Source organism: Rhinolophus sinicus, linkage group LG02, assembly GCF_036562045.2.
Source record: "Rhinolophus sinicus isolate RSC01 linkage group LG02, ASM3656204v1, whole genome shotgun sequence".
Taxonomy (NCBI): Eukaryota; Metazoa; Chordata; class Mammalia; order Chiroptera; family Rhinolophidae; genus Rhinolophus; species Rhinolophus sinicus.
Window position 1 is genome coordinate 166,895,743 of NC_133752.1, and position 18,234 is coordinate 166,913,976.

At 35.3% G+C, this 18,234-nt stretch overlaps 1 protein-coding gene across 8 annotated transcripts in view; it reads left to right on the forward strand.

The window, feature by feature from the left end:
* ABCC9 (ATP binding cassette subfamily C member 9) overlaps positions 1-18,234 on the forward strand; it is a 106,616-nt gene that overhangs the window by 63,053 nt on the left and 25,329 nt on the right. For all 8 annotated transcript variants that reach the window (XM_074325936.1, XM_019738052.2, XM_019738062.2 and 5 more), the window contains 7 exons: positions 1,757-1,853; positions 4,121-4,350; positions 5,049-5,197; positions 5,427-5,496; positions 7,546-7,703; positions 11,301-11,393; positions 15,911-16,013. In XM_074325936.1, the coding sequence (XP_074182037.1) occupies positions 1,757-1,853; positions 4,121-4,350; positions 5,049-5,197; positions 5,427-5,496; positions 7,546-7,703; positions 11,301-11,393; positions 15,911-16,013 (900 nt within the window). The remainder of the gene's footprint in view (positions 1-1,756; positions 1,854-4,120; positions 4,351-5,048; positions 5,198-5,426; positions 5,497-7,545; positions 7,704-11,300; positions 11,394-15,910; positions 16,014-18,234) is intronic.

The following is an 18,234-nucleotide window of genomic DNA, read 5'->3' on the forward strand; positions in this document are numbered from 1 at the left end:
TAAGGGTTAAGGGGTAAACAGAAAGGAATGTGTTAAAATGATAGTAATGAAAACTCTAAGAAGGAGAAAGAAATAACCTTTCAGCTGATTTAAATATTATTAAAAATTCAACCTTGGATGGCATCAACCATTATCGTCATGTTATTAAGCAAAACAAACTAGCATCATTTGATATTTCCTTCCCCAGCCCCCAGTCCTCAACTTGAACTGACCCATAACAAGCATTCAATAAATATTTATTGGATAAATGAAACTCAATCCATATTTACTTAATCCAAATGTCAACACAATTTAAAATATTTAACCTGATATGAGCCTAATATGAGTATTTACTTATAAGAAAAATTATTTTAAGGATTTTGTTTTTAAATGTCTACGAGATGTTGCATCTTTTGCTCATACAGCACGGAGATTGAACAAGACCCAAATCTTCTATTTTTCAATGTGCAGGTTCATGTTATTTCATTATACTATTCCCAAAGGATCGGGTGCTCTTTAATTGTGTCTTTACCAAATCTCATGTACAAATGTTTTCATATCATTAGGCAAAATTAAAAGCTGATGTGAAGTTGTTTCTGAAAAAAATACTATTTTGGAGACACTTTCACTTTTACTCATGTTTAACCAAAAATCTGGAAGCAATAGAGCCTTCTAGAATAGCAAGTCTCCTGAATCACACATGTTATATGAGCCTAAATAAATAAATAAACCCCAAACCAAAATCACTGCCTAGAGACTGATCACTTCAAAGGTTTATTGGTTCATTGGTGTAACAGACTGCAACTTTTTTTTTTTTTTTTTTTTTTTTTTGTACCAGCATATACAGGAAACCCTCAAATTACCATAGATTCCAAAAGCTTGTGGGTCTGTTGTTTGGAACTCAGAATTCATTTCCCCACAGAAAAAGGATATGGTTAGTTCTCCAGAATGTCCCGCAGAAACTGATTTAACTTATAATGTAACATAATGCTGCTCCAGTTTGGAGGCGGGGGGTGGGGAGTGGGGTGGTGGGGCAGGGGTGTTGGAAACAGAGTGGAGAAAACAAAATGCTTTTCTTTTCTTGAGCACAGGACAAGTCTGGAGCAACGCTTAAAAATTTGTAGTTTGTTTTTGGCACCTTTCCTTTGTCTTTCTGCATATATCTCCCTCCTAGGTCTTTTTCCTAAGCTACTAGACACCTAAGTACCCTCATTTTCCATTTGCTCAAAATTACCTCTGTTCTTTCAATTTCTGTTGAAGTCCCTTTCTTTTGTGCAGCTACCTTAGTGAGATGCCAAAAAAACTCATTCTGATTTAGTAATGCATAATAGTGGATAACTGTTACAGTGCTTCAACAAGTTTAGAACTACATGTATTTTAAAGGAATATGTTTGTTAATATAAATAAATCTTTAGTCAGAGAAATTACAAGGAGAAAGTGATGTAAAATTAAACACGTGTCAGTGGTGGAACTCCACTTTATGGCTGGGGGGGGGGGGAGTTGTGTTCCGCCCTCCCCTGCAGCTTCATCATATCGTTAGTACTCTTTCAGGCTTCTTCCTGCTCGGCACCTCTTAGCTCTGAAGCACTTCCTACAAGCCTCAGGCATGTGCCACAACCACTCCTATAACAGGAGTTGTGGGTTTCTAGAGGGAGCAGAGAGCCCAGACTGGTAAAAGTAACTAACTATCTGTATGTGTGGGTAGGTCACTGACTGGTAAGTCAAAACCTTCCTGTGGTAATGAGCTCCTTGAATGATAGTACAATGTTTGCTGTAGGATATGGAAGCTGACCAAACAACTTTAGAGAGGAAAACTCTCCGAAGAGCCATGTATTCAAGAGAGGCCAAAGCCCAAATGGAAGATGAAGATGAAGGTAGATCTTTTTCTTATATCTATCTGAAACAGTCAAATGGGTAATAGGACGTGAGGGTTTTACCTTGGCAATTGATGCATGAGTGTGCCACTGAGGAATAACAAGCCACTTTGCAGGGGGGAAAAGATCTAAGTCGAATACATACTACTGAAAATGAAAGGAATAGGAGTGAAGGAAAGCTGTATATAATCAATCAATAGGCATCTGAGGAATTTCCCATAGTGTGTCTCAGTATATTTGTACAATGTGTGAGAGAGTGGAAAGGAAAAGGCAGTAGTTTGTAAATGAATCTGGACCCTTCTTCAGATTAACTGGAAAGGTCTAGTATAATGACCAAATCAAGTTATTAATAAGTGAATAAACAATAGATGGGGGATCGGAGATAATACTGTTTTGAAATATACTTGAATCAATGGGGTTTCATGACAATATAGCAATGAAAAATAAGATAATTAGAAAGGCATTTGTTATGTTATGGCTTTTCCTGGGGGATAAGAGGGAGAAAAAATATAGAGGGAAAAAAAGATTCACTGGAAATTTGAGGTATGAGATGAAATAATAACATTGCCTTGGCATTAATTGCCAATAAGTTTGTGAGATAAATCACACTTAAGTCCACAGAATAAATACACAATATTTCATTTTTCCTATACAGTTTTTGCTCTAAGACTGCATTTTTACAAGCCATTTAAGAAACAGAAAATTATTTCAAGACAAAAAACACCAAAATATGTTGCCTTTATGTTTTAGATGATAGCTATTCAGTGTTTCAACAAATACGGAGTGAATGCATGAATGGATAGATTTTGCACTTCAATTTGTTACATTTAAAAATGTCTTTAAAGAATGTTTGGTGACATCCGCCTCTAGAATTCTAAACCAATTATTTCTAATGCACACTGAAGTGGAGTCGTGCCCAACTATTCTCTCCAGTGCTCCAGTGAGATGTTGACTCTGCCCTAGGCTTGCTGTGTTAACCCATTTTATCAGGTATAAAATAAGATAAAAATATTTTCCTTACAGAGGAATATGAAATAATGTATATTCAATTGCCCAGTATGGCATTTTTATCTACTAGATTGCTGTGTCTGGTCCTATCAGTATGTCTGTTCAAGCCACCAGGAACAGAAGAATAAAAGTAGTTGCACGTATTGTTTCTACTGCTTCCCATTAGCCTGTTCAGTTCATCACATGTACAGATTAGGTACTGGGAAAGGGCAAAATGTTGTCTTTAGCTGAGCATAAGCAAGTTTTCAATTAATACGGAAACAGAAAGTGGATATTGGGGAGACAGCTAGTAGTCTGCCAGTGTCCACCTCTTTGAACCCATTCTTTCCAAAAGAGAGGTTCTATGTGACCTGTTCATGTAATGTATCCAGCTCAAATATTAGGATCCTTGGTTGCGCTTAGTCTTCCCATCATATCCATATTTAGATCTCTGTGGTTTGATAACCTATAAACCAAATACAAGTTGTCTATCCTTTCTGCTCACACCTACTAACGGTGCAGTAGTGGTGTGTATACAGGGTAACTGAGATGAACAGTGCCTTTGGAAAAGGAAAGAATGGGAAACACACAACAGTCACTGGGCTATGCAAATTACCACATTTTACTGGTCAGGAAATGCCAAAATTTCCTGTCCTCGTAATGGAGTATGTTATTAGGACAGCCATCTTGGAGTTTCCAGATGGTTTAAACATCTGAGCCGAGCTCCCTGCCCACTGTTTTCTGTGGCTCCTGGCCTTGCTCTCTGGAAGTTTTCTCCTTGCCCATGCTCTGCCATGACCACATCAAAAATGGGTCATAGAGAGCATGGATCATGCCAATTTAGGCTATGGAGAAATTTCAGAGCCTATTTCTTCCTGGTGCAGTTTTACAAATTCAGAAATTTAGAGTTCAAAGAATTACATATAAATATCTTTAGGCCAGGCATGTGGTTTTACTGGCAACATAATTCCTTCAGTAACCTAGTGAACTTCTAGTCTATAATTCCAGTCAATTTGATGTGTAATAAATCAGCAAATTATAGCAACCAGACATAGATTTTATGATTATTTTTTCACTAACTCATTCATTCATTCATTTATTCATTTTCATCTATTTTTTAAAAAACGAAGTTTTCCCTATTGAAAGCATTCAAATTTTCTAAGACCGATACTTGTATTTCTATAAATTTGAGGGAGATTTTTGTATGCTTTTTGGTGGGATAATACAAATTCTATCTACCTGTTGCCCATCTGAAGCTTAAACAAGTGTTTTGTATGCAGAGGAAGAAGAGGAGGAAGATGACGATGACAATATGTCCACTGTAATGAGGCTGAGAACTAAAATGCCGTGGAAAACCTGTTGGCGGTACCTCACTTCTGGAGGATTCTTTTTGCTCTTCCTGATGATTTTCTCAAAGCTTTTGAAGCATTCAGTCATCGTAGCTATAGATTACTGGCTGGCCACATGGACATCGGAGTACAGTATAAACAATACTGGGAAAGCTGATCAGGTACAGTGGGCTCTGTTTTTAAATCATCCAGGAAATGTTGAGATTAACAGTGATACCCTTTTATCTAGTGACATACTAACAGCCAAAATGTCACAGGACTTTTGTAGTGATTCCGTAATCTAATTAGAATAGGACCTGAAACAGAATAAACTTTCAGAATGGAATCTATTATTATCACTTTAATTTTTTAAAGTTTATTATAGAAACATTTAAAGATAATATTTGGATTTGGATTCAAGGGACTTATACACACATGACATACACATGCACGCACACGCATATATGTGTGTGTGTATGTGTGTGTATAACATACACATGGGGACTTTTGTTGTTGTTGTGAAGGTCTTTGATTTTAACTACCTATACCAGTGAATTAGCTATTCATTCTGAGCTTATGGATAAAAAGAATGAACTCTACAATATAGAAAGCCAAGAATATTTCAAACCTGAAAACAGACTCTGAGTTTTATCTGTCCTTATGCAAACCTTGAAAGCAAGTGAAGGAGGTAAATGGGGACTTGGCCTTAGGATTATGGAAGGGTTTCTTCTCCAAGTCTCCAAAACCTGTACTCCTTCAACTGTGAGCGAATGCCAGATATTGAAGTTGACAATACTGTCTGAATTTGATATTTGACGTTCTAGTAAGAAAAACCTCAAATGATCATTTCATCTGTGCTTTTGTGTTGCTTGCTTTTTAGACCTACTATGTGGCTGGATTTAGCATACTTTGTGGAGCAGGTATTTTCCTCTGCCTTGTTACATCCCTCACTGTAGAATGGATGGGCCTCACAGCTGCAAAAAATCTTCACCACAACCTCCTCAATAAGATAATTCTTGGACCAATAAGGTAAAAACAAAAAAAACAAAAAAATAGTTATCTCTTACTCCCACACACAAAATCATAAAAACATACACTTTTAAATTGAAGCGAAATGTGAACTTTTAAAGAATTTATTAAGTCCTTGAGCAAATGAATAGGGTCCTTCTTATTTTCATGAGTCCAAGATATCCATTAATACTGCTCAGGTTACAGATAGTTTAGAGTTATCATACATTCCAATCTGTTTATTGCCTAGATTCTTTGATACCACACCCCTGGGACTGATCCTTAACCGCTTTTCAGCTGATACAAATATCATTGACCAGGTAAGTGCCTAAGTTACTTCCAAGTTCAAAAATAAATTTCCTAGTTAAGCTAAATAATGTTTTGAGGTAAACCATGATTCCTGTTAACAATAGAGGATTTCTAAAACTTAAATGAAAGCCTGTTTGCATTCTTAATAATATTATATGCCTAAATGATTTCTAGAATAAAATCTTTAAGTAAAACCTTAATTCAAAATAATTTATGCATGTAGAAGTGAATACTTAGAGACTTAACATGAATAAAGAGTAATAGCAAAGAATAAACTAACATTTAATTTTTTTAAGAAAAAGGAATGATTTTGTTCAGTGTTGTACCTTTATGCACAGTAAAGTTTTTAAAACTTTAACATTTATCCAAAGTGTCTCCCAGAGTAAAGGACGAATGCCAAGCTTAAATGTCCTTTACTTTTATTCAATTGGCTCTTGAATGAGAAAAACTAGATGGTGTGATATTTTAGGAATATTCAAAGGATGCCCATTTTAGTCTTAGATCTTTAGGCCTCTAGAAGTTTGTCCTGAAATTAAAGACCTCAGGCTCTGAAATCGAATCACTCTGAGAACAGACCCCTTACGATGAGAGAGAAAGGAATCCATTGAATCCAGTCTTGCCTTTTCTGATTTTCTAGAGTGGCCTTAGGACCACCTAAATTACCCTCAATTTAGAAAAAGAGTGCTTGATGCATGCAGCTGACTAAAACGTATGCCGAAAAGTTTTGATGTTTTTATAGCACTGATGCATCTAAAACACTTCAAAAGGAATACATATTGAAAAAGGAGAGAGAAAACAGTCCTTATTTAGAAGATGATATGATTGCCACCTAGAGATTTCAAAACAATTAGTACAATAAAGTATCAATTAGTTCAGTGAAGTCAATAGTTCTGCATAAGACATATGATATAAAAGTAATAACTTTCTCTACAGCAATTAAAAAATTAAGTGAAAAATAAATTCCGCTTGTAACAACAAAAACTATAAAAATAGAAATAAACCTAATGTGAAGAGATCCAACAGTCCTGGAAATCATAAAAATCCTGTATCTACAGAGAGAATTTCCCTATCAGACACCTACACAATACTATAAAATTAAAACACTCTGGTGATTATAGAAAACAAGTAGATGAAAAGAACAAACTGGAGAATGAAAAAAACACCAGCATATATAGAGATTTAATATAGGATAAATGTGTACCTTGAATCAATAAGAAAAGGATTATTTTTTTCAATAAAGGATGGTGGGCTAACTAGCTATCTATAAAATACAAAGCAAATATATATGGAATAAAGATGGCCATATAAAAACATAAAACTATAAAGTAAATTATAGGAGATTAGTTCTGGAATTTTGTGGTTAGAAAGTTTTTTTTAAGTAAAACACAAAACTCAGAAACAATCATGGAAAACACCAACAGAAATGACTGCATAAAATTTTAAACCTCCATTTGTGTAAAAGCATCAATGACAAATTTAAAATATACTAGGTTAGCTGGGAGAAAAACTAGCAACATATGTAAAGAAAGAGGATAAACATCCACAATATATAAGGAGAAACTAAAAATCATTAAGGAAGATAAATAATCCAATCAAAAACATGCGAAAGATCTGAGCAAGCAATTAGAGAAAATTAATTTAAATGTCTTACAGTAGAGGAATAGCTAAATATGTTTAATACTGTGCAGCCATTAAAAAGAAAAAGATTTGTATGTAGTGGCATGGGAAAATTTATAATCTGTCTTGTTCAGTAAAATAAAACAAGCACATGGACAAATAAGATTTATAGCATAGTGCCATTTATATAAAATCCTTAAGATAAATAGGTAGGTAGGTAGATAACTGATGATAAGTAGATCAGTAGACAGATGGATAAATATACTAACCTACAGGAAGTGAATGAAGTGGAAGGACTGAAGAATTGCTTACAATAAAAAGGTTTATAGATGACTTGTGTAACTATATAACTTAACACTAATATAAAAAAAGTATTTTGTTGCATCGTAACCAATGTTTTATTCGAGTTAAAACACTTTCCTTTCAAACTACCTTCTTGATAGCACATCCCTCCGACTTTGGAATCTCTCACTCGCTCAACACTGCTCTGCCTGTCTGCCATAGGCATGATTTCTTATGCCACGCCTGTGTTCCTGGTCGCTCTTGTGCCTCTTGGAGTTGCCTTTTATTTTATCCAGAAGTACTTCCGAGTGGCCTCTAAGTAAGTAAAACATTGTTCTATTTATTTTTAAAAGCCTATACACTTGATTTACTGTGATCCAGATTCGCTGTAGTGTTTTTCAAGATAAGGTATGGAATTTGGAAATGCAACCTATTTTTAACATGATGAAACCTATCCTGATATTATGTTTCATTTGGAGATCTATTATAAATGTTCTTGTAATTGGTTGTCCGAGCCTTGCATAGCCCTCCCTGGACATATAGTAACACATGGATTGACCTATTGAGTTGTGAGTCCACAGACTGTGCCAAAGTTTTCATTCCATGGTCCTAGCTCTGAACATGACATTAACAGAAAATTTATGAAATTAAATACAGTACCAAAGGATAAGTTATTTAATATCATTATATTCAACATGTGGAAGAAAACAAGGTAAAATATTTTTAAATGCTTAAAATACATCCTCAAAAAAGAAAAAAACACACTAGAAATAAAAAAAAACACGTTAAAAAGATAAATCAGAACGGTGACTATGAAAGCAGATAATCTTGACTGTCTGAAGAGAGTGTTGTAAATTTAAGAGACTGGAAATTTTCAGATTGGAACATTAAACATGCAATTGAGTATCCAGCCAAATCACTAAAAGATAGCCATGAATTTTAAATTCTTCTATTAATATAGTATTTGTCATTTGCTGAGATGTTGAACATTTAAATGAAGCCAGTCATTTTGAAATTTCCAGTTTAACTTTGAAGCCCTGCTATAAATTGTTCAGTAAATGTTAAATCATTACAATAATCACATTATTTCAACAAACACTAATAAGCATTTACTGTGTTGCAAATAATTTGATATGCCATGTGGCAGATAAAGAAATAAGCATGACATCAACGTGATAAGAATTTGTTGTCAAGAAACAGACTCTTGGAAAGATAAAACATATATAAAGTAACTCTCACATGTGAATTAAGTACTGGAATAGGAAGACAGATATTGAGTTTATTCAATAAACTAAAAATATTTTATAGGACTTGAGTGCAGGGAAGATGAAGAAAACTCAGGGAAGGTAACAAGAAAAAGCAAGATTATAGTTGGGAGCCTCTGAATACATCATACAACATTTCTTAATTTAAAAAGTATAGTTGTTTCTCCGTCACGGCTATGAATTAGGTAGGGCCCTTCAAATGTTAGGGATCTATATTAAATCTGAGTGCTTTTTCTTCCCCAACCTCATCCCCTTTTCTTATAGCAAACTTGGACCAAAAGGGAGAGAGTAGCTATCACATTCATTCTTTCAATTTTTTTGGTGTTATTGTTGATGATGCTTGCTAAAGGGACAAAAATGTTTAATTACTTCATTTCTGCTGGCTGTTTCCAAATCTACCCTTGCCTTCTCACCACTAAATTAAACAATCATGTCTTATTTCATTCAATCACATACTTATTTGGGCCTATTTTTGCCTTTTAGCAATACAAATTGAGTGCAAAGTGTAGGCAAATGGTCCTAGTCCATTATTTTGAATTATGAATTCTGTTCATTGTAAGTATGGTTAACCTGTTATCACTGGTAATAAGCAACTAAAATACAGAAAGGAATGACCATTTTTGAAGAATTAACATTGCTAATAGATTATAAGCCAGTCTTATTTGAAATCTCACAGATTAAAAAACAGCTCTTCTAGATGTTGAGGCTCTGAAGGACACAGCCATTTTGGAAAGCTCAAGCAAATGAACTGACTATTTTATAAACACCAAAGAACATTCAAACAGGGTGATGTGCTACAGGAAATGCCACGATATTTTGAATATCTGAAATCAATGTGTAGTTAGCTCTGTACGTAAGTGTTTTCCTACTTACAAGAATACAAGATCAAGCTGTACCCTCACCTTTTTGGTTTCGCAAAATACAGTTCTATAAACAAAGGTATCTCCTCCCTAATTTTTATCCTTCACTACAAACCTCAATGTAGTGACCACCTGTTGCTTGTGTCAAAGTTACAAATAGCCACTTAGTTTTGTTTAAAAATAGCAGACTAGTCACATTGCTTCATATTCATTCTCCTCTGCTCTCTCATCCCTTCCCCTCATCTGCAGTTTCTGAAATAACCAAATCCATTTTAAAAATTCAAAAAAGACTTTGCATTTGTTTGTGAGACTACACAGGAAGCCCAGAATGTCCTAAATTGATTGTTGAAGATTATATGGAACAGTGGAATCAGTTCATTTGAAGCGAATGTCAGTGTTGCTACTCTAATTCCCTCCACCTCAAAGACCTATAGAAAGGCAGAAAATAAGACTGAAAAGAAAAAAAAAAGGAAAGAAAGAAAGAAAAAAAAAGTAGTGTTTTGAAAACTGTGGTATAACTCTAAGCCGATCTTCTAGAAATGCTAGCCTATGTGGTTTTAAGAAAAGTTGTCAGGAGTATGCATCTTTATGAAAAGGGAGAGATTCAGGCATTGGTCCACCAAACATTCATTAAACATTTTTAAGAAAGGAAAAAAAAAACTGTATTAAAATTGTAATGAAATGAATGACGCTAGCATTCATTTGATTCAGGCCATCTTTTGAGCGAACGTCATACTACACATTGCCACATAATTCAATTCAACTTCGAAAAGTAATACATAGATAACATCTCTTAAAATGTGTATACATTTTTTTGTCACCCCTGGTAAAAATTCCTTGGAGGACCTGTGACTAGAAGTTCCATGAAGTCAAGGATACAATCTCATTACTGCCAAAGCCAAACTTACTATCTTTTTCTCCAAATACCTTTATTCTAGGTCCCCCACCCTGGTAAATAGCCCTGTCATTTTCCAAGTGTGCAAGCCATATTTGACTCTTCTCTCTTATTCACCTTCACAACTATTTTATTGTAGTGGTTTAGAAAGCTATGTCTAGTAAACTGTCTTATAGTCCTCCCCTTATTTTAAATCTCACCAGCATCACACTAATTCAGAACTTTAAAAATGTCTCTTATATAGACTATCCTAACCCACTCATTCATTCTTTCATCCTTTACGCTGTCTCACAAGTAATGTTGCTTAAGCACAGCTCTGATCATTTTATTTCTAGTCTTCAGTGATTTTTTCCCCGCTAACCCAGGATCCTCTACAATTGAGTCCCACCTCTCCTTTATGTAGCCTTTTCCCTTCTACACCCCCAAAGGATTCTGGGAACCAGCTAGATGGAACTTGCCAGATTCTTTAGTCTTCTGTGCTTGCTCTTGTGTGTTCCCTTAGCTGGAATGCACTACTTCTTGTCTGTTTGGTTGAAGCCCGCCTTATGTTTAAGGTTTGGCCTAAATTCCACATGCTCAAAAAATATATACGAGTATATTACCCATCTCCTACACATGAATTATTGCCCATTTTTTTGTGTCGTCATAACAGTTTACTTTAGCTGTTATACAAAGCTGGTATTTTTGTACAACACATTACATTCAGCCTGGACCTATATTCATTATGTGCCATCTTTCTATTCCTCTTTAGACTGTAAGTTGTTGAAGTTTTTGTTAATTGGGTGCGAGAGGAATATAGTTACAATGACAAATAATAACCTTAATTTAGAACGAACATGGTGGTCTTTGAGCCTGAAGGCATTTGAAGTTTATTTTTACGCTTCTCTGTATTCTAGGGACCTCCAGGAGCTTGATGATAGTACCCAGCTCCCTCTGCTTTGCCACTTCTCAGAAACAGCTGAAGGACTCACCACTATCCGGGCATTTAGGTGAGTAAACATGTTTTCATTTTGTTGATTACGCAATTATATTATCAACAAATATTTATCTACAAATAATCATAATCGCTACCATTTTTTTGGATACACACTGTGTCTGTGGCAGTGTTCTAAATTAGAAGTAAGGAAATTAGGCAATAAATGAGCAGTGTTAGAGTTTAATCACCTGACATTTTAACAAGAATAAAGAAAGAATGAAGCACCACACTGGAAAGATACTAGCTGTGTGATTTAGACCAGACTTTTAAATTCCCTAGACTCATTTTCCTCACCTGTGAAATGGCAAAATCGATTTTGGCTTTTAGGGTCATTGAACTAATTGATATAATGCATATAATGCATGAACCACAGTGACTAGCAAAGAGGCACCCCAAAAAACAAGTTAAAAATGTATTAATAACAAAAAATATTATTATTCCAGAGTTATTTTAGGACTTAATCAGTTTTATTTTAATGTTGGTAAACAGAATAATATCCCAAGCTTTTGATAAAAAAATTTTAATACTCTTTTAATGTTGGTAAACAGAATAATATCCCAAGCTTTTGATAAAAAAATTTTAATACTCAAAAAAATTTTTTAACACTCAAAGAATTTTTTTAACACTCAAAAAAATTACTTGGTCCTGTTATCCCTGTTCAAGTAAATCAGAAAAGAAGTTTACATCACTGAATATTTCATTTAATCTAGAAAATTCACATCTTAATTAAAGTATTATATCTTTCTTTAACCCCAAATGCAAATGTGTATTGATTTTAATCAGGGATTTTTATAACCTAAGAAATATTTATATTATTGTATACATAATTGAGTCAAAAAATATAATATAAAGATACAACCATCCATAACATGTATCCCAGAATTTCTACATCAATCTAGATAGGTTTCATCACGAAGCATTCATGTGTTCTGCAGTGGTATGTTTTCCCATCACAGTGTGCAATGTCTTTTATTAGCTGTGACTAAACTATTGATTGATATTGAATGTAGATATTAAGACAAAATTTATATTTAATAGTCACCAGCATAAGTATACCACATTAAAGTTTACGTTTTTCACCAAACAAATCTTTTCAAGTGAGTCTAGTTAAGTATTGAACACATGCGAGGCACTCCTCTTGCTGTGTCTGTATAAAGACTACAAAGACATGGCCCTTCATTTCCACCTGAGACAAATGCCACAAAGAAAATGGATAGGATAACATGGTAGGTGGGGGGCAAGCCGTGGATTCAGGCCAGCTGGTAGGTGGATCAGCAGGAAGTTGATGGGTTCAACATATAGCAGCCTGTATTTTCTCCCTGAAGAACAAGGTGAGGTTATTTTCTGACAGTAATGAGGACTAGAACCAGGTAAAGCATCTTGGAGAAAATTCAGATGGTGTAGAATGAAAGAGGAACTTGACCAAGAGTCAAGGGTTAGATTTTTCATTTGCTGCCTTCAATAAACACATGAGCAGAATTTAGCATGACTATTTCTAATTTTACCTCAGGAAAATTCTGGTGTTAACCTTCAAGGCTTGAATTATAATCAAAAGAGACAAAAGACAACCCAACTTTTATGTAAAAGTACCTGAGTCCTGCTCAGTCAGATTTAGATCTTCCAGGGTTCATTTTAAAAGTAAATATTAAATACCACAACAATCAGCATTTTTAAACTAGAGGAAATTTTAAAATGTGTGGATGATTCTGCAACCATGAGTAAAATTCTAGAATCATTACATTTGGTACTTGTAGTGGAGAATCAAACGTATTTTTTTCCATCCACTTCTTCCTTTCTTTCAGGCTACCCCGAGTCCCCAGAGTCTTTAGCTCTTTTGGAACGTTAGTATTTACTGATTAGGCTGCTTTTCCTCCCCTGCATTCAGAGTTCGTGGTGTACTCACATGCGGCAGTCAACTCCCTCAAGTAGTTTACCATGAAAGTATCACAGTTAAATTAGACTGAGATTTCAGTGACCTTTCCTATTATTTTTCGTCTGACAGAATAAAGGTCTAAGAATGCTCAGAAGATGAGCTGGATGTGGATAAAAAGATACAGACTGAGTGTGTCAAAGTTTCCATTAGGAAAACAGAAGGTTTCTTGCCAAATAGAAACACACAGAAAGAATGTTCACTGCATTTCCACCCCTCCCCTCTCATTGCTGTTTCAGATGGTTGCCAACTCCATTTACAAACTCTGTAAGAGTGTATCTGAAACAATATCCTAAAACTAAAGGAAGAGTAAGAAGAGTCCCAGACAAAACACTTTGTCAGAATGAAGTGTTTGATGTTCATCTCAAATGTAGCCACTGGCTTTGGTCCAACTGGCACCACCTCCAGTCTCTCCACTACCACAGTTCTTCTAGGGAGAGGACCCTATCTTGAGCCGATGAACATTTTGAGTTTTCTCGTTTCTGTGTCTTTGCTCTTGTTGTTTCCCCTACTTCCAATGCTTTGTCCTCCCTTGTTCACCTGAAAAATTTAGCTCATCCCTTAAAACCTCACTCGGACAGTCCTCCAAGTCCTCTTGTGAAACCTTGCTTAATTATTCTTTTCTCACTTCCCTCCACCCCATCCCCTGCCATCGAGATCCTCTGGTCAGTATAAATCATCCCCTTCCTTTATGTTTCTGTAGCATTTTGTACATAGGGCCATTATTACCATCTTCTGTGTTGTACCATCCTTACTTGTTAATACCTTGTTTACCTCCTTCACAAACAGTGGGCTTCTCAAGGGCAGATGTTATGTACTGTTCATATGTATATTCTAATGTCTCACTTAGAGTTGGTGCCACCTACATGTTCTGAAGAACTGAATGAATATCTGCCTAACATTGCAAGTAGAGAAAGAATGGCCCTTACGTCGATGTATCTCTTTACAGTTCGTATCCACTATCTCAGTAAATCCTATGACCCTGTGAACCATCCTATCTTTTAAGTATTCACTGCATTTATCTCTAAAAGAGTCATCACAAGGGTAGGCACATTCCTAGGACTTCTCAGACTTGTCCCAGTGTGTCGTCGTTGAGCACAGGTCCTCCTGTGCCATGCATTCGGGTCAAGGCAACATAACTCAAAGTGAGGTCATTATTTGGCTCTGATTGCTGACTCCTTTGATTATTTTAGATCAGATGTTACTGTCTGACTCAGCTATCTGATTTATCGGGTTGGGCATATTGGAGTGATCAGATCGATTGGACAGATATCAAGTATCTGCTTTATACTGGCCTGTATGGATGGTTTCACGGGCCAAGTGAACACCCCACCCAGACTTCTTCATTCTTTGACATAGAGATGGTTTAGTATAAAGTTTTATAAATTGATTTGAACATTTTGGGGGACTTGGGACCGTCTTTTATCAGACAGGAATCAGTGCTGGGCTGCCAGAGGAAATTTGGCTATTCCTTACAAACATGACACGTAGACAGGTCTGTGTGAGACCAGCCATGGCTCCAGAGTTCGAAACCACATTTTGATTTGGCATTTCCTACAACCTTCAAACAGTTATTTTGATTATATTCTCAAGCTTTCCATTGTTTCTGTTATTCAGGGAGAATAGCTAAAAAATGAAAAGGACTATTTTTGTGATTTAGAAAAGATTTATCACCAGGTAGCCTGAGTTACTATAAGAGTAGCTCATGTCCTCAAATGGATAAGGTTTTTGTTAGAAGTTTCCTTTATAACACAGGTTACACAAAATTTGATCAGATTATGTTGTTCACCAAGAATGACCTTAATTTGGTCAGGCATTAATATCTCTAAACTGTATGTGTCGTATAACCCTGTACGTATTAGGTTGGTGCAAAAGTGATTATAGTTTAAAAGGTTAAAAACATTTGCAAAAACTGCAGTTACTTTTGCACCAACCTAATGCTATAGACTAAGGGTTCCTTTCACGTAATGACCATCCTTACAAGTAGTTTAGAACTTTGAGGTACAAGATATCATATTTTACTTGCATAATTCTTTTAAGGATATCAGCCATCTCAAAGGACCCCTATCTTCTATTTCATGTCACCCCAGTTTTCTTTTTTGGTTTCCAGAAATATCAGACAAAAAGAATATATATTTCCTACAAACGCATAGTTTCCTGTCTTCCTTGGTTCTTATCAAGCACCTCCCACCCAACTCTAACTGCGCCATCTGAAAAAGTAAAATAAATGCCATAAAACGAAGTAGGGTATTTTGCATTTCTGTACAACGTATTCTGGTTTGTGTAAGGCCCTTGCAACATAGGTCATACCTTGTTTCTATGGCTACAATAATTATGTGTAAATTTAAGAAATGATCATTAATAATACTTTGTCATCAGAAAGATTGCTTTTCATAGCAAAGGTCTGAGAAGTGAAGGAAACACTGGACATACCTTTTCTACGAAGAGTACCGCTGGCCTTTATTTTGAAGTAGGAGTCATTTACCAGTCATTTCATCCCATAAGTTTGTCATTCTGTTGAGTAAATAGTGCAGTAGTAAGTGTGACTGTTTTTTATTATTTCTCTCATTGTGTGGCTAACATATTTTTGTTTTCTGTAGGCATGAAACCAGATTTAAGCAACGTATGCTGGAATTGACAGACACAAACAACATTGCCTACTTATTTCTCTCAGCTGCCAACAGATGGCTAGAGGTCAGAACGGTACGTTCATTTCATGATTTCGAAACGTAAACCAAACAGAGAAGAGGCCTGATGCAAAGAGGGAGACAGTTGTAAAAATTAGTCTTCCACTGAGGCTCAGCATTAACTTCACATTTTCTGGACTTTAAAAATAGCTCAGGTTTGTTTATGTTACAGATGAAATTTGTCATAATGTTTTAGCTAATGGCAAGACAAATAGCCCAAAAAGCAAAAATTCATTTTGTGTTCATTAGGCTCTAGATTACATAAGTTAATGGAATGGCAAATATTTGTGTAACTTTACGTTTTCTTGAAAAGAGCAAATTTGACAAGTGAACAGATGTACTCATTTCCTCCACTGAACTGACAGCCCTGGAAGAAATGGTGACTTTCTATGTTTTAAGCCAGTGGAGGATCATATTAACACAAAATGTAAAACACTGCCATTAATCATCTACTGCCTTCTTCTGTCCTGTATGAAGTAGGAGAATGGACATAAGCCCTGGCATTTACACACTTGGTCTAGCAAGTTAATTAAATTATTTGAGTTTCTCATCTATAAAACAGAAGTAAGATTATGTGCCTCATGTGGATATTAGGATAAAAATAATAATAAAAGTCTCCTAGCAAATGCATTCAACAAATGCCTTTTAAATGGATGGATGGATGGATGGATGGATGGATGGATGGATGGATGGATGGATAAGTGAATGAAAACAATACCTGCCCTGATAAGTGGTTCATAGGCCAATCAGCTAGAGTATGAAGCAGGAGATAGATAGACACAAGTTCCAGCAGGGAAGGGCATATACAGTTGACCCTTGAACAACAGAGGTTTGAACTGTGTGGGTCAACTTATGTGTGTATTTTTTTCAATAAATACTATAAGTGCATTTCCTCTTTCTTATGATTTTCTTAATAACATTTCCTTTTCTCTAACTTATTTATTGTAATAATACATATAACATACAAAATAGGTGTTAATTGACTGTTTATATTTTCAGTAAGACTTCCTCCAGTCAACAGGAGGCTATTAATAGTTAAGCTTTGGGGGGAGTCAAAAGTTATATGTAGATTTTCAACTGTGTGGAAGGTTGACACCCCTAACCCCTGCAATGTTCCAGGGTCAACTGTAGTTGGCATACTGGTCTGTATAATCTGCATTGTGAGTAAGCTAATTTGGTGGTAGTGATGAATTGTCTGTAATGTTTTCTTTTTTTTTTAAATATCCATTTGTAAAAGGGAAAAGGAGGTTTATTTGTACTATTGTAATAATCTCACTTCTACTGATTAAATATCCCTACCATAGGCAGGCTTTCTTTAAAAACTCAACAAACCAGAGACGACACATGAAGGAGCCCAAGTTAAAATCTAAATTGTTGATGGATAGATACAGATTGAGATTGAATTCTGCCCCCTCCCTTGAGATTTAGTTGTTAAAATCTGAATTGTTGATGGATGGATACAGATTGAGATTGAATTCTGCTCCCTCCCATGAGATTTAATTGTCATGATTTCTCAGTAGTTTACAGAGATTATCTACCACTATATTAGTTATTATGTATAAACTATTCGGAATGTAACACAATTATATTTCACAAATTTTAGATAGAAGCATTGCTTGTTGATGAGAAATTCTTTCCAGGTAACCGTAGGGGCTGGGCAAAATGTCTTCTGAATTACCTATAGGTAACATAAAGGCTGATGAAGTATTGCTTAAGATTTATAACAAAACCCAAATATTATTCCTGATACTAGCCAGATCCTAAATCTTTGTTTAAAGCTTCTGTTTGTTTATTTGCTTAAACCTGTTTTCTCTAAGGAAAAAAAGTCGTATCTGAATAACAGAATTAATGATGAAATAGCTTAATGAAAGAATGTTCCAAAATCATAAGGGAAAAATGTCAGTAGTTATTTTTGTATATGATTTTCCAAAACTTGAAAATCAAGTATGTTTTTTAGGGGGCAAGTGTGTTTACTTTGGACTTGAGGTGAATGTCTCATTTGACTCCTGTTTTTGCTCTTTAGCACTTCCTACTGTCAGGTTAATGGGCAAGTATTTAACAAGAATCTTCAAGCAAACCATATGTTCTGTTCTCATAGCCAGAACACGAGATATTAGAACCTTCAGACTGCCAAGAAAGGAAAGGTCAGGAAAAATTAGAAAGGAACAGCAGCCAGATTCAGAATGAGTTAGTTTAGTTTGACTCACAACCCACTACTTTAACCCCCAAATGAAAGG